Consider the following 16,594-nt stretch of genomic DNA (forward strand, 5'->3'; position numbering starts at 1 on the left):
TGGCACACAGTGGTATCGGAAACACACATGCACACACCCATAAACAGAAATACAGTGACTTTGCAGTTTGCCCTAAACCTAACCACAAACATGCCTACTTGCAGTGCACAGCAGCATATGAAAAGCTTCTCTCCAATTAATTTCCAACGCTCTTTTCCCCAGCATTCATACACACCCCCTTACTTACTTCCAAAAAGCTCAACCCCTTTGAATTTCTCTTCCTATACTCAGAGGCCAGGCTATTTACGCCCTCCCCCCCCCACTGACCTGATAAGAGTTTGCTTCTGTAACTCTAAAGAGACACTGGAATAGAGCTGAGTCCAGATCAGAGAGAATATCTTCCTCCCGCGGTCTCTGATGTTGCCAGTAAGTGTTCCGCACACACACCTCTCTCTGCAGCGCCTCTACCTGGCATACAATAGCAGCAATAAAATTAAGTACATCAGATTCATTAAGGCTGCAAAATGGAGGTTAAACACATACAAACTTGAATCACTTTTATGAAGTTCACAAAATGATATCCTGCTGAATTTATTAGGCTGTAAAATAAACATCAGGTAGAGAGTTGCATCACTTTTATTCTGTGGTCAAATTAAAGGTTTCTTGTGTTTTATCATGTACGGAAACACCCTTTCTCAATTACTCTTTCTCAATTACCCAACCTGCACACTATCAGTTTGACCTGCCACCGTTAGCCAGTAGGAAGCTGTGACAGGTACAACGGTTTTTCTGGACACATCAAGCCTGGCTCCAACCACTGGGGCCAACACACCTGTCACTGGGTCAACAGTCTGAGATCCATAACGGATGGCCACTAGGCCTGTGAAGTGCAACAGCATAGGAGAAGGGTTCAACTTATTTCATTCTGTATTTTTTACAGTAATAGAAGATGATTAGATAAACTGTGTCAGGTAAATATTGACATGTGCAACTGTTTGTTTTTCACAGTACCTTTTCCGTCAGGGTCCTCCATGGTCCCTGCCAACGGAATCCTAATCCCAGAGACAGAGTCAGTCTGACACCCCAGCACAGGTACACTCAGACCAGATCCCATAGGGTCTGGGTACTCCATCCCCAGCAGAGCTGGCACACACATATCTGAACCTAAGAGAGGCATCTCTCCTGGTTTGAACAGCACAGGAAAAGTCAGAGGGTTAGAGTGGAGTCATATGGTGCTTAAATATTTCTTTCCAAAGTATTCCTGCAAGTTTCTGTGGCCAACACACTTCTAGCAACTTAGATAGCTGCAGAATAGGTTGATAAGACATTTTTTACATTTAATTCACTTAAGTGCTAACACTGATCATTTGGCTTAAATCAAACAACCTCTAAACAAAAGTAAATGCAAAATAAATACAGACAGAGTGAGGTACATGAAACAGGATTGTGGCTGAATGGCACATGTGGCAAAGCATATTGTTATTATACTAAATTATTTTAATAATAAAACTAAGAAGTAGATTATCAGGCACAGCACACCACATAACCACAGCAGCTGAAATTATGCAGAGAACTCGATAAGACTGTCACGAAGGGCAGATTGGCAATGGCCTCGAGCAGAGCAACAACATTTCAGTAGCCTATACTGGCATCATTTGATTATTGATTTGTCAGGAGCTCAAACAACCAAAAAAAGATAAAAACACAGTGTCTACGGTGCAATTTACATTCACATTTACAGAACTTGATTCCAGTATATTAAACTTGATATTTTAATGAGATAAAGCAGATCCCTCAAACAGCATTGTGGGTAATGTGCTGTACTGAATGCTATGGCAGTGTGATGACTCTAAATTTGTGGTCTAAGTTAAAGGTTCAAGGTCTCTTCTATTTTTTTGAGCTCATAGCATCCATGTTGGAAATACTGATGGTAAAATAGTTTTGTGTGTACTGTATCCTAGAACATGGATATGGGTTACATATAACTTTAGTGTCATTATAATGGGGTAATGTTGGACAAGCAAGTCACATGCTTAATTTTTGTGGAGGGTGGTTGCTTGTGACAAATAAAGGTCATGTGAAAAGTCTTTCACGAAGGAAAAATGTCATCCTCCTTAGGCTCATGAAACCTTTCCAAAGCTAAACCATACATAAGGTATTTCATGCCTACAACTCTTTTTGTTCTCGTTAGTTGAAGGTACTTAAGGACAACATCATGACAAGGAGCAAAACTGTATATATCTAAAAGAATTATTTCTAAAATATGAAATGCTTCCTTTCAAAAGCAGCAATGGCCTTCAGTACATGAATTTCTATTCACATATCACAATAAAAGGTGTAAAGAAGAAACGGATAATAGATAAGATAATACAGAGTAGCAGGTTTTTCTACTCAGCAATGAGCAGATTTCTACTTTTATAATATTATGTTCTCAAACACAGCTCATTTACAGCAACAAAGGGAGGTGAGGGAGAGGACCATATCAGCACAAAGTGCAGAAGGAGGAGAAATTTAAAAAGTGACTTTCTGATGTATTGCCAACAGGAGATTACTCAAATCCATGCACCCTCTCACTGGCATTTCCTCACCTAAAGTCCCCCCATCCTGCTGGAGACATTCAGCCCAGTTCAGCAGGATATCCAACCTGGTCTGCAGCTGCAGCTGGCAGTGCAGGCTCTTTCCCCAGGCCTGCTGGAGCTCCTTGGCTGCAGCGAGAAGATGATCTTGTCGACCGCTCCCTCTCTCGCTGCCCTGATGGCGCTGCAAAGTTTGGTCTGATCCCCATTCCTCAGTTAGTGGCTTCAGGAGCTCCAATACTTTAAACATCACTGCCAAAACCTAATCGAGAAAAATGGAAATTTGAACATCTACAATTTCTTCTTTCTCAAAGCAGTCAAAAGCATCTCATCTAATCAAGCACCTTGCTGTCCAGAAGGGCCTGGTATCCTCCTACGTGAGGCAGCAGTTGCCCAGCCCGTATGCTGGCCCCTCCCACTCTCACCATCCGACCACTCAGAGGTTCGATGATGGACTCCGACAGCAGAACTCCACCTACTGGCAGCACAGCTCCTACAACACACCGAACAAAGGTAACTCAATAAAGGTATGGTAACCTCGACCCAGGCTGTGCTGAAGACTTACCAGCAGCACTGACCTGTTACTGGATCTAGACTGACCCCCACAGTGAGCACAACATTTCCTGTCCTGGAGTCCAGCATGGGATAGCCAATCTGTATGGGCTGAGGCAGGCGGGTAAGGGGACAGACATGCACCCCTCCCAGTGGGTACACTAGCCCTGTCTGGGGGTGGATAGTTACAGCCAGAATGGGCACTGGGACACCCGTGTCTGGGTCTGCCATGGGGACTCCCAGCTGCAGTCTCTGTCCCGGTCTGAGGCCTCTGAGCCGAGAGTTGGGCAGAGGCAGGTCTGAGTGGCAGGAGGTTGGGTAAGGAATGAAAGGAAGAAGGGGGCTGTCCCACTTCCTGTTGTCTCCTGAGAGTAAGAATAGCACAGGTTAGTCTGTTAAAAAAGTTATTGATTTCTTCAACTTATACTAATACCTTTGAGGATACCACAGAGAATGGACATGATAGTATTATATTCATCTCATTTTTTAGGTGATCTTATCAGATCTAATCAGGATTCATGTTGTGACATATTTAAAACACAGATGATATGAATATTTTTCGTTAAACTGTAGTCTGGCAGTATTCAATTTCCTTCGTAAACCTCTAAACATCTGGCCGTTCCATCATCTACATATGTTTTTTCTTTCCCAATTTTTTGAGCATAGCACAAGTGAGCAATGTCAAAAAGAACAACAAAAAAAGTCATACCTTGTGCAAAAACGGAAGAAAAGTAAAAAAATGTCTGCTTCCTCAGCTGAGGCCACAGAGTTAAGAGAAAGTGCTATTGGTGTTGAACTTTATGCCAAATCATGAGTCTAGAAAGAAGCTAATGATTTTATGGGGGCAGTTATCCACAGTGTAAAATACAAGTGCATCACCAGTATTTTGCTTCCATCATTGAATGTCTTGATTTAGTTTCAGCCTCCCCCCCAAACCCCACAATAACCCCTCATGTTACCTGTACATGAGTCAGTTGTAAACACTAAAGTAGAGCTTGCAGGATCATAGCCCACGTTGCCAACTATGGGCATAACTCTGCCAGTCTCTGGGTGGAGGAAGAAATCCGGTGGCACTGCCATGGTGTGGCCGCTGCTCAGCAGCATATGGCTGTGAGCATTTGGCCTTATGAGGCCTGTGACTGAATCACAATGAAGTGCCCGACAGACACGCAGAGACCCATCAGGACCTGGAGTGAGGCAGAAGGAGAAATGGTTGAGATAGATCATCAATCTGTAGAAATGACGACGATGATTTAAGCTAATTTGAATCAGAGTACAGTCACATGCTGGGTGGACAGCTTTTCATTTTTTTCTTAAATGGATCCCTGTAGTGTAAAAAACTTGAGTCAAATAGATAATCGTGTCTTGATCATTTAGGTACACCTCCGACCTCCCGCTGGTGGGATAGCTTTATTAAAAATGCCTATGTTCCATTTTATGAGCTAATTGTTACAGGTGAAAATGTTTTTACTGAGAGAAAACTTGAAAATACAAAACTTAATGTATGGACCTGTATGGGTGTGAAGTTATGCTGGAAAAGTGCATCTGTATGTTTTCAGAATAGAAACATTGGATTTTTCTTTTTACTTAGGCCATCTTGTTGTTGCAGTGCACATTTTTAGCAACAGATGGTGCTGTTTATCCAAGATTCAGCAACAGTGTAATTGAAATATTTACTGTAAGTGATCTAATCAGGGATGTTGGACTCACCAAAGATGTGGTCCTTGGTCAGCACAGTTCCAGTGTCAGGGCAGAGCAGCTTGGCCCCTGTACCCTCACACAGAAACCCCCAGGCCCCCTGACGCTGGCACTCAGCTGACACCAGCTCTCCCATCTCGTCCACCAGGGATGTCAGCCTCAGGATCAAACTGAAGATAGGAAACAACTGATTGAAGATTTAAGGGGATGTAAGGGTATGCACTCTGTTCTGCATTTTGTTTGTGAGACTTTGCAAAGGATAAATGGAAGCTTTACTTTTGCTGCTGGTTGTTGCTGTTATAAACCTTGGACAGTATTCTGGTGCACTCTCTGAGCTGAGCTGTGAGCACAAGGTGGACCCTCTGCTGGGCCTGCTGCTCTCGCCTCAGAACCTGGAAAAACCAGCAAAACAGTCACACCTGATGGCACCTAACACAGTTAATCGAAAGATCTAGAGCTCAAAAAACTAGTCAATTAATCAATTTATTAGCAACTATTTTGATAATACAACAATCATTTTTGTTACTTTTCAAGCAAAAATGCTAAACATTTTCTAATTCCAGCTTCTAAATGATGAGGTTTTGTTGCTTTTCTTCATCTTATGAGAAAATAAACTAAATATATTTGGGTTTTTGTCTGTTGCTTGAACAAAACTGGGCATTTTCACCATTTCAGACATTCTGCAGACCGATTAATCATTTAATAACCAAAATAATCTGCAGATTAATTTACAAAGAATGGCAATAACAGTTATTTGCAGCCCAAGAAAGATTGTTGTCACTTTGAAATCTGTCTAGAACACCTTCTCTTTCACTTTCACTGTCCTTGTAATTAGAATAGATTTATATAGCATTTCCTCATTTTTATAATGGGATAATGGAAGATGGGAATGTAATGTAAACCTGCAGCTGACTGTCAAGCAGAGTCCTCAGCTGTGAGGCCAGAGTCTTTCGTCGCACCGCCTCCCTCTCCACCTCCCTCTTCATCCTCTCATAACCTTCCCCCATCCTCTCCTCAGTGATCAAGCGTGGGTGGAGTAGCTGCAGTTTCCCAAGCACTCCCTGATATAGCTCCTTTACCTGGATACACACAGCCACAAATATGAAAAACAAATGACTGCCAAACAAACAGTATCTTCATAAGATAATAATCAGATGCCACATCTGACCCCACCCTGATGCAACTAGCTTGCAACTAACACTGGTGAGACATGCATTGTGGGATGACACAGGGGTGCGAGTTGTGCCATCTCCCCTTACATCTTTATCACCTCAAGTGTCCTGAGGGCTGTAACAACAACCCCTATCTCCTACACTGCTGCCAGAAATTGGGTGGTACAAACAGGAAGGGCGCAGGAGAGAGACGGGTGCGACAAAAAACAGACATCCCAATGCAACACCCAATCTGTTTAAATACAGCTTAACTTTATGAGTGAAGAAGGGACAGTAGCAGGTTAAAAAGAAAAGGAGGTAAAGATAAGAAGTGAGTGATTGGATTGAACCAATGCTTGTGCGAAATTAGGGTATGTGAAGTAGACTAACTGTGAGGCTACAATATTAGATTTAGATGAGAAGATCAATACCATCTGTATTGCAAATATGAAGCTACAGCCAGCAGCTGGTTAGCTTAGCTTAGCTTAGCATAAAGACTCAAAACAGGGGGAAACTGCTAGCCTGAAACCATCCAAAGGTAACAAAATCGGCCTACCATCAATCAATCAATCAATCAATCAATCAAAATGTATTTGTATAGCGCTTTACAACAACCAGCAGGTATCCAAAGTGCTTCACATCAGGAACTAAGAATAGAACAACATATCTTGCAATAAGAAGAATGAAACGTAGAAAACAGGAAAGTCATACAAGGTTACATAGAAACAGGAAGAGGAAATTGTCACACCACTACTGAGTATTATAAGCCATTCTAAACAGTTAGGTTTTGAGTTTAGACCTGAAAAGAGCAACATCTGTAGTTGTGCGAATATCAGGGGGTAACTTATTCCAGAGTCTCGGGGCAGCAACCGCAAAAGCCTGATCACCCCATCGTTTGTACCTTGACCTTGGGACTTCTAAAACCAGTTGGTTAGAAGACCGCAAAGACAGGCTGTGCTCACGCAGGGTTAAAATCTAGGATAAGTACTCTGGGGCCAGACCATTAAGGGCCTTAAAAACAAACAAGATCTTAAAAAAAAGTTTTGTGACAGACACAACTTAATATCATTAATACAATTAAGCAGGGAGTGTAGTGCGACACTGTCATTCAGTTTCATAGGCAAATAAATTTGAAAATCATCTGCATAACAGATTCCTATAATAGCCCCTAACGGCAACATATATAAAGAAAACAGGATTGGGCCAAGAATTGAACCCTGGGGTACCCCACAAGAGAGAAGAGCAGTTGACGAGGAGCAGTCACCAATCATGACGGAGAAGCTCCTATTCACCAAATAGGAGCTAAACCATCGAAGTGCCGAGCCTCGGATGCCTACGCACTGATCAAGGCAAGAGAGGAGGACTGCATGGTCTACCGTATCAAACGCCGCTGTGAGGTCCAATAGCACTAAAACAGTAGGATTCCCGGCATCTACAGACAGGGCAATATCGTTGTGCACTCTAAGCAGTGCAGACTCAGTGCTATGACGTGATCTGAAACCAGACTGAAATTTTTCAAGCACAGAGTTCATTTGCAAAAAGGCTTGTAACCGTATAAAAACAACTTTTTCCAAAACCTTTGACAAAAAAGGCAGATGAGAAACTGGTCTAAAATTGGACAACACTGTAGGGTCAAGATTAGGCTTCTTAAGTAGGGGCCTGACCACAGCATGTTTAAAGGCAGCTGGGACAGAACCTAAACTAAGACAAGAATTTAAAAAAGTGAGTATACTCGGCCCAATGGTGTCATTAAAAACCTCCTTCACTATCCTGGCGGGGACAATGTCTAATGGACAGTGGGTAGGTTTCATGTGTTGCACTATCTCAGAAAGCAATGTCAGAGAAACTGTCTGAAATTCCTCAAACACAGCAGAATGCATAGGAGCAGCAGGTATAAACACATTAAAATGAACACATACGGTTGTGTGCATATACTGTGCATATTGCCTGACAGATCCTACTTTGTCAATAAAATAAAAGAGAAACTTCTCACAGGTACTAGTTGATACCATCACCTCTAAAGAACACTACTTGTGTAAGAAGGCTACTGCACTCAGCCAAGCATCAGTCCGGCACTAGTCTCACTTTGCCAGACCTTCAATCCGGTACTTAAACCCTCTTTAAACCACAAGTCGTTTTTACACTTAAATATTTGTTACCAAGTACTGTTTTGAGTTTTTATGCTAAGCTAAGGTAAACAGCTGCTGGTGGTAGCTTATATATTTAGCATCATGACATGAGAGCGGTGCCAAAAATGTCAAACTATACCTTTTTAAAAGGGAAAAATCTTTGACACATCTTATATTATCAATTATCTTACAGTATTTAAGAACAGAAAATCTGTTAATCAGGATTCTGAATTTCAGTGATGTGTGTAGGATGTTTTCCTACCATTGGGACAGTGTTAACAAAAGTTTTTTTTAATATAAATCGTTGCATCCTACTGCATTAACTATTCAAAGACTATTTATAACACAATGTTGGGATGTGTACTATAGGATATTACTGTAATGCATCATTTTCTATGTGAAACAGTCCAAAGGAGAATACTTACTGGTGTCCAAGGAAAGGGAAGAAAGCTCAGATAAAAGAATGACATGCATCAGAGTATGTGTGATGGAAAAGAGGAAGTAAATGTCAATCCTTTCACATACTGTATGTTTTAACATTTAAACTAAGAGCTACTGGCCTCAGTGGTAAGCTGCCCCAGCCGTGTGGTGACAGACAGACTCTGTTTGAGAAGGAGGCCGTAGAAGGTGTTGCTGCTGAAAGCCTCCAGATCCACTTGGTGCTCATAATCCCAGAAGTCATCTAAGGTGTCTGCACAGGCTGTTGTCAAGAGAGTGAACACACAAAGAGGGACAGAGAGAGAGAGAGAGATCAGCAGAATATAAAGAACACATCTCTCAAAGAGAACTTTTAAGAGCGAGCATATTTTGCTGCCTGAGGAAGAGCAATGAGCTTGAAATGCATCGCCCATCTATCTGCATGTTTTGGTACATCCACTCTAATGTTCATTTTTAGTGCACACTTTACTTTATGTATGCACATCAGAAGCTAACTGTAATGAATCATTTTACTCTTTACAGTACAAGCAAACAGCTTCCACTTGTTTCTCTCCCCCTAAATAACAGCAAATGACGTGTGTGTGTGTGTGTGTGTGTGTGTGTGTGTGTGTGTGTGTGTGTGTGTGTGTGTGTGTGTGTGTGTGTGTGTGTGTGTGTGTGTGTGTGTGTGTGTGTGTGTGTGTGTGTGTGTGTGTGTGTGTGTGTGTGTGTGTGTGTGTGTGTGTGTGTGTGTTGTAACAGCTACAATATTGTACCTGGCTCAGTGGAGTCTTGTGTCATTCTAGCTTGTTGGTTTCGGTGTATCTTCTTAAGTGAGATCACCCTTGAACCTTTTGATGAGTAGTCATCCATGTGGTAGGCCAACTGCAACAACCGATACCACGCTTTGATTGGCTCCTTCTCAGGCCATCCATATTCACGGAAAAGGATCTAAATATGGGATAGATGGATGAATGTGAATAAGTGATACTTTGAACATGTAATAGTGAGTTTTGTGTAGGTACACTAACCAGCAGTGTAACACATAAACAGAGGATGACCACAGCTCCAAATAGCAGTCCTCCTGTCACCAGCCAATCTGGCCTCAGTAACAGGTTGCGTCTCCTACTGATTCCCACCCTGGTCACATGACGAGGGATGGTGGGGAAGAAGGGGCCGGGCTCATAACACTGGCCGCCTGCAGGCATCACCCGCACATACTGAGTAAGAAGAGTTAGAGAGCACAGAGTCACAGTAAATTCTCATTCATGTAAAGAATTGGCTTTGCTTAGACCTAAATCAAGGAATTTGTCAGCTTATGTTTTCAATATGTATATTTCTATTGCTGGGTGGACTTAAGCAAGTGTCAGACGCTTGTTTATGTAAATCTAAGGACGAACAATAGACCAAGGTGTTCAAACTTAAAGCTTAGTAAGTTTTTTTTTTATTAAAGCCGTTGCCAATGATGTTTAGAAAACGGTGTAGTCCGGCAACTTTCCACGCAGAATCTTGAGTGAAGATAATTACCTCTTCTGAAGAGTGCATCATGTTTTTTTTTAATCCTCCGTGTCTTCCTTGGCTACTAGCAACTGTGTGGAGGAGGGATTGATGTGGTGGTTGCGCGGTCACAGAAGGCTTGCATCATGCGGATGCAACAACAGTGTTGTTGTAATTACTTAGAATTCCTCATGGGGGAGACAGAAACTACGCACTATAGCTTTAAACAAGCCCTGTGAAATGTTTAACCACTAGTGGTGCTGAAGAGTAATATTTTGATTTGCAGGTCCCTTTTCTATTTGTATCAAGTTTTCTACCAGCAAATGCATGCGGACGCCCTTGTACATCATGGGTAAAGTGGTGACCTGTTACACTTGCACTTACACTTGCACTTTTACCTCAAATTCTCATGGAAAAAAAGTTCTTATGTTGTTTTGCATCAGCAAAGCAAGCAGTCAGAGGAGCAGTTAGGAATATACAATGCATTTTGCTAAGGAATATTGAAATGTTAAAAACTACATATTTGTTCATAATGAAGATTTCACAGGCTATGTTTTACGCTTATGTAGCTCAGCGTAAATTCTGTCAGGGAGACTTCAATTACATTAATTCTCTTCTCTAAACTGATCAGCTGGTGGGTGGGTGTTACGTTTGTGTAAACCAATCAGAATCAGGCACGTTTGTTCAAGCCAATCACAGCCTGACTACCATGTTTTAAATCTGTTCTCTCTCCTGCTTCTGTCAGTTGTCTTTTCAGACAAGAGTGCGACCCGCCTCCTCCCCTTCTGCCTCCAGGCTTCTTCAACCAAGGTGCTCTCGGTCTTCTCCCGGCTGACGGCTCTCTTTTGGTTTTCATCTGGTCTACGGGTTTTTAGTCGCCACCACCAGTGTCTAGACTCCATTGGGGGATATGTTTGGTTTTCTCTAAACCTCAATAATGTATATATTAACCCTTCTACGATGGAGTCTAGTCTCCAAAATGTATGTATTTTCTTACTTTGATCTTGTATCTTACAAATAAATGTTTGCATATCTGCAACGAAGTCTCTCCTGATTGAAATATTTTAAATTTAGTCACCAGTTGTTTGTGCTGATGGCTGCTCAGTCTAAAAACATATACTCCAGGCTGGCTAAAGACCACTGCAAAGAAGATGGGAGGAGTCCAAGACAGAGTCATCTCTTCTTTTAGCAGTCTGAATGCACCCCAGTCGAAATCACTATTTGTGTTGTACAAGTTGTCACTGAAAGACATGAAGTAAGGATTAAGATAAACTAAGTCAAAACACAGATTCATAGCAGTAAAGGTTGACATAAAAAAACTTGTATGCTGACCATCTGACTTACAGATCATACTGAGGATAGTGACGTGTGTCAACAGTGAACAGTATAACATCGCCCAAATGGAGACACGCTGTGGGATTCAGAATTCCATTTACAATTGTTTCTCTCACTTCGTCCTTCACATCACTCTGTCTGTTTCCCTTCCTGCTGCTGAAATTAATTTCTCTTCCTCCACGACTGCTGTTTTCAACTTCAGTGACCTCCCACAGAACCTCAGAATCTCTTTCTAAAAGAACGACAGAACCGGAACATGATCATGAATCATTCATTACTATTTGTGTTAATGATCAAACGATATTGTTTTGTTGTAACAAACCAGCTAAGCTCTGAATGTCCTGCTGTGTGGTGACAGGAAACAGTTGCTGAAGTTCCTTTGGGAGGCCACTGAGGAGGCCGAGGAAGCCTGCCTCTGCAATCAGACAAGGGAGAGAATGATGTGGGAGACAAATCAAGAGAGAGAAAGATGGAGAGCCAGACAGAAAGTCACTTTGTGTGTCTCTACCTGTTGTCTGAACAATGTAAACAGCATGTGAGGGGTCGATATGGCTGCTGCACAGAGGAGTCCCCCGGGAGTCCAACTGTTTAAAAACCGTCTCCAGCATGCTGCCTGAGATGCCCATTGCCTGCATACACGCAATAACAGCGTTTGCCAATAATAGGTCACTACAGCACAAGAGACACTTGTCCTACGATTTCACTGCTGGTGTGATAAAGAAGGTATTGTGTAAAGGTTTTATAGGCATTGTCTGGAAATTTAGTGTAACTCAAACTATTCCTTATGCTTGAAAATACTGTATATGCTACACAATCACGAGTAGGAAGAAAACTTCTTGGATACAGATGGTTTTAATTTTATTGACCCGGCATACTAGAAAGCATACTTTCTTTCTGTGTTTTGTTTTTAGTGCATGACTATGTGGCTGTTTGTGTTTATGTAATTCTGCAGCTGCCTTTGCATACTTGATTGCCATCGCGCCACACCAGCTCCATTTCTCTATTGGACAAGCAGTGGAGCTTCAGCTCAGCAGCTGGCCTTTTCCTGCAAAGGCCTCCACACGCAGCTCTTCCAGGAGGCTCTCTGCAAACACACAGACCCAACTCTCCATCGTAACCCCGGAAATCCTCTGCAGATTGACACACCTGCAGGATAGTAACCAATGCAATGCTAGGATTAGGCTTCATTTGTCAACTCCTTTTTCAAACAAATCAAATATTATTTCTTTTTTTGTTGTTGCTTGGAGCAGCGTTTAAGTGTTTATCAAAAGGTGGCAGCGTTCACAACATATGTTTGGTTTGAGTGTGTAACTAGGTGTAAGGTCATCTGTACCAAAGACTGCTATGGAGGGCAGTGACAAAAATAAACACTGTATGGGGAGAACAGTGACGACCTTGCTAACCGACAGACACAGGAAGCAGACTATGGTTAATTATTAAGTGGAACGAATACAAGACTCTACTAGATAAACTATGGTCAGGTTCAGGAGGAAAGGGCAAAGACATCTAGGTTGTACTCATTGGCATTGTCTGTGATTGTATAGTGTATTTTGTCAGTGTGTTCTGTAAACAGATTACAGTCTACAGTCTATCAGAATCCTCAAGCATCATTTAAACAGATCTTCAGGATGAGTTTTCCTGTGTCATTTTGTGAAAGACATGCCAATTACCTTTGCTCTACTTTAATGTGTGCATCTGTGTGTGATATGATTGCATAAGGTCTAACCTGCTGCCTGCAGTGAAGTGACCACTGATATCTGTCCAGACAGTCTCCATACTGTGTACGTGTTTTTCCGTCTCTGCAAACAGCGTACAGTTTGTGAACACACGCATCTATGTTGATGGTAGGTTGGTAGCCGATGGTGCAGAGGCACAGCCCATCACTGGTCTGCAGAAAAGGCAGCAGGTTTCAAACATTGTCACCTATGTTGATCTGGTCATTCATTCATTCATACATATCTATCTGTCTGCCTGACTGTCTTCCTTCTTTCCTTCATTGATTCCTTCTTCATTGATTTCTTCATTCATTGATTCCTTCCTTCATTGATTCCTTCCTTCATGGATTTCATCCTTCATTTTTTTCCTTCCTTCCATATTCATTAATTTATTTATTCATTCAACATTAGTTCTCACTAACACCCATGCATCAGATAGAGAAAAAAAATCTCATTCTCCTTATTATGAGCGGAGGGCTTAGCACCTGTGCAAGCTGCAACACACTAGGTAACAAGACCCTACTGCGAGGGAACAGGATCTAGAGCTCTTTCAGCTTGAAGAGATTGTTCAGTCTAAAGTTTCTGAGTTCTTTCTCAGTGAGGAAACTACTCTCACATTAGTGTGCACAATGTATCGCAGGATTCAAGAGTGACACAAAGAAAAGCATAGGCTTGAGAAATTAGAGTTCTTCTTCAGTTTTTTATAGAATAAAGAAGAAGCTCACAGGACAAAGACGCAAGTGGCTGACTGGTACAGTAGGAGGTGGTGGTGTTGATGATGAAAACCATCACATAAACACACCAAAGAGAACACACATGCAGCAGTAATGACTGGCTTGATCCTACAATGGTGTGAAAAAAACTTTGTCACCTGGAAAGTCTGTCCCTCTCCCAGGCAGATGCAGGTGTCCTGACCAGACAGAGGCTGCTGAGCCACAGGGCCACAGGACAGAGACGCAGAAAGACCTGGTCTGGGACAGTAGTGGTGAGGAGGACACTTCAGACAGCTGTCTATGGACATAGCACCAGCAGTTGGCCCATAGGTTCCCTTGGGACAGGGGAATGGAGTGAAGTTCCCCAGAGGGCAATAAAAACCTATTATAGATAAATAAATATACAAAGAAGTACACAGGTTAACAGCAAAGTCAGTGTTGTCACTGTCAAGAGAAAGTATCAGAAGAAAGTTTGTGAAACTATTTGTTAGACTAAAAAAAAAAGAACAAAAGATCGTTATGTCAGTCAGGACAGCCTACCTGGCCGGCAGGGTAGCCTCTCCTGGAACTGTTGACTCAAGTTGCTTCCATGAACCAGAGTAAGGAGCATAGCACTCAACCACCACACACACCTGAAACTCTTGTGTCTGCATGTCCTTAGCATGGTTATTATGTGCACCTGCTGAAATAAAGAACTGGTGCACAAGTAACCCAGCTCTTTTCCAGACTCAGGGAGACATTTTTAATTCTTCATCCAGGATCTGTAAATAGCCTCTTGGTTGCCTGCCTTGTTTTGATCATAGCCAAGAAAGTAGTTATGAAGATGCAGCAGCAACCTCACTCCCTTGATCGCCTGTCTGCTGTAGTCTTGTACACATGGCCTGGTCTGTTGGCAGACAGAGCTGCAAGGTAAGTAGTGGGCTAGTTAGACTGCATAACTTTCAATGGCCAGCTGAATGATTTATGAGGCCTGGGAGGTAAGGTGACAGTGACAGTGGAGGGGCTGGTTGCTGCTGGTGGAAAGTATAGCAGGGAAAACAGAGAGTACTGGTGCCTGGTGCTGCCGGGTCACATTACTGCATTTGTTCTTCTCAAGCCTACCATGAAACTGATTAAAGATTTGGCTTCCAATGTACATCAACGCAGCTTTGCTTTAGAGGATTCTACTGCAGCTGCTAAATTCACATATTACTGTAAGCTCAGATATCTGCTCAGATAAAGTACCTGAACTTATGCAAGCCAGCTGCTATTTTAAACTTTACTTCACATATTGAATACTATTACTGTTGTTAATTTGTGTTTACTTTTTGATAAGAGTATGACAAGTGGCGGGTCACTTATAGCAATACGTGTCTATTTTATCTGTCAGCTGATGTGTGTAAATGCATTATAGCGCAAAAAAATGCTTCATGCAGTTGTTAATGTAAGTGACCTGCATCTGCTACAAACATATAACTTTATTTGCTAAAAAAGTACATATTTTAAGTTATTCTTTTTATTCGTGAAACCTTTGACCTGACTGTGTTCCTCTGATGGCAATCTCTGCACACCTGTGTATAATAACCAAGATAAGATTGTTACCCTTTGCTCCATATTCAAATCAAACAGGAGACGCAGCCCTAGCTTATTATAATAGCCTGTAATGCCATTTCAAAACATCAACTATAAATTCTTGCTTATGTTTGCATGTGCATTTGCGCATGTGTGTAACAAGGCCTTCTGTGGGCACATACAGTATGTTAGTGTTGCTAACTGTTCAACAATCAACTGTACATCTGCAGAAATCAGTCTACAGTGCTCTTTTTATGTGCAGCAACCAAAGTCTTACTCACTCTGTTATTGTATTAAAATAAATGTTGGACTTTGGTTAATTGGTATAACTCACATATTGCATCACGGTAGCCATGGACTATGATCTTCCAATGACGTCTCTTAAGTTACCTAACTGAACAGTATCAACTTTCACCCACATATCCATGACACTGGTGCAAACACCCTCAACATCGCATTCACAAATACTTAAATAAGATCATAGACAGGAAATCATTTAAAACGTGGAGCCATTCAATGCATTTTGTATGCATTAACCATGCAGACAAATGCAGAAATGTCATACTGTGCACTGTAAATAAGCATGAAGACTCATTAATGCACTTAAATTTGACTTGTAAATTGACTTGTTTGCTTGTGAATTTCTTGTTTAGCCACTCTGTCCTATCTAGCGACACAAACATTGATTTGTAAACCGTTTAGTGTATTGTCAAGCATGGGATGAATTCTTACACAGTTTAAAACACACTAAACTTCAAATCTTGCATAATGCTTAAAAAGCCACAACAGCCACTTTGGGTCAAACAAGTGACCCTATTGTAAATATTCATACAATTCTGATTCCTGGCAAAGTAGGTCTTTGATGTCGAAAGCCAGAACTCCAGCCACATTTGTTATCTGGCTGTGTACACACAAACTTGAACTGGTTGAACCTTTTTTTAGTCGCTCTCATAAACGTATTAACTCTACCTTATTTTCAATAATTTCTTTACATTACTGTAGGAGCATTATTATGACAGTATTGTTATCTTATTGCATTATTTTTATTGTTATTCTGTCATGCTTCTTATCAAAATACATTCTCCCTTTGACACACTATCTTAAATATGTGTCCTTATTGACATGACAATTTCCATAAATCAATTCTGCAAGAATGCTGTTTTAATGAAGGACACTATTGACATGGCCCCACCCTGTTTGTGATTGTGTGTGTGTGTGTGTGTGTGTGTGTGTGTGTGTGTGTGTGTGTGTGTGTGTGTGTGTGTGTGTGTGTGTGTGTGTGTGTGTGTGTGTGTGTGTGTGTGTGTGTTTGTGTCCCGT

General features: G+C 41.6%; 1 protein-coding gene across 1 annotated transcript; it reads right to left on the reverse strand.

Moving 5' to 3' along the window:
* Positions 1–320: 320 nt before the first annotated feature.
* LOC120570619 lies at positions 321–14,625 on the reverse strand. Its single transcript, XM_039819087.1, has 20 exons — positions 14,264–14,625; positions 13,882–14,105; positions 13,022–13,183; positions 12,262–12,441; positions 11,804–11,924; positions 11,618–11,710; positions 11,305–11,527; positions 11,039–11,201; positions 9,495–9,683; positions 9,240–9,414; positions 8,607–8,746; positions 5,669–5,845; positions 5,043–5,158; positions 4,779–4,936; positions 4,028–4,255; positions 3,095–3,433; positions 2,861–3,009; positions 2,529–2,778; positions 952–1,122; positions 321–820 (listed from the first exon to the last, which is right to left on the reverse strand). Exons 1-20 carry the CDS (start codon positions 14,385–14,387, stop codon positions 654–656), a joined length of 3,549 nt encoding a protein of 1,182 aa, XP_039675021.1. The 5' UTR covers positions 14,388–14,625; the 3' UTR covers positions 321–653.
* Between the last annotated feature and the right edge of the window lie 1,969 nt (positions 14,626–16,594).

Source organism: Perca fluviatilis, chromosome 2 (genome assembly GCF_010015445.1).
Source record: "Perca fluviatilis chromosome 2, GENO_Pfluv_1.0, whole genome shotgun sequence".
Taxonomy (NCBI): Eukaryota; Metazoa; Chordata; class Actinopteri; order Perciformes; family Percidae; genus Perca; species Perca fluviatilis.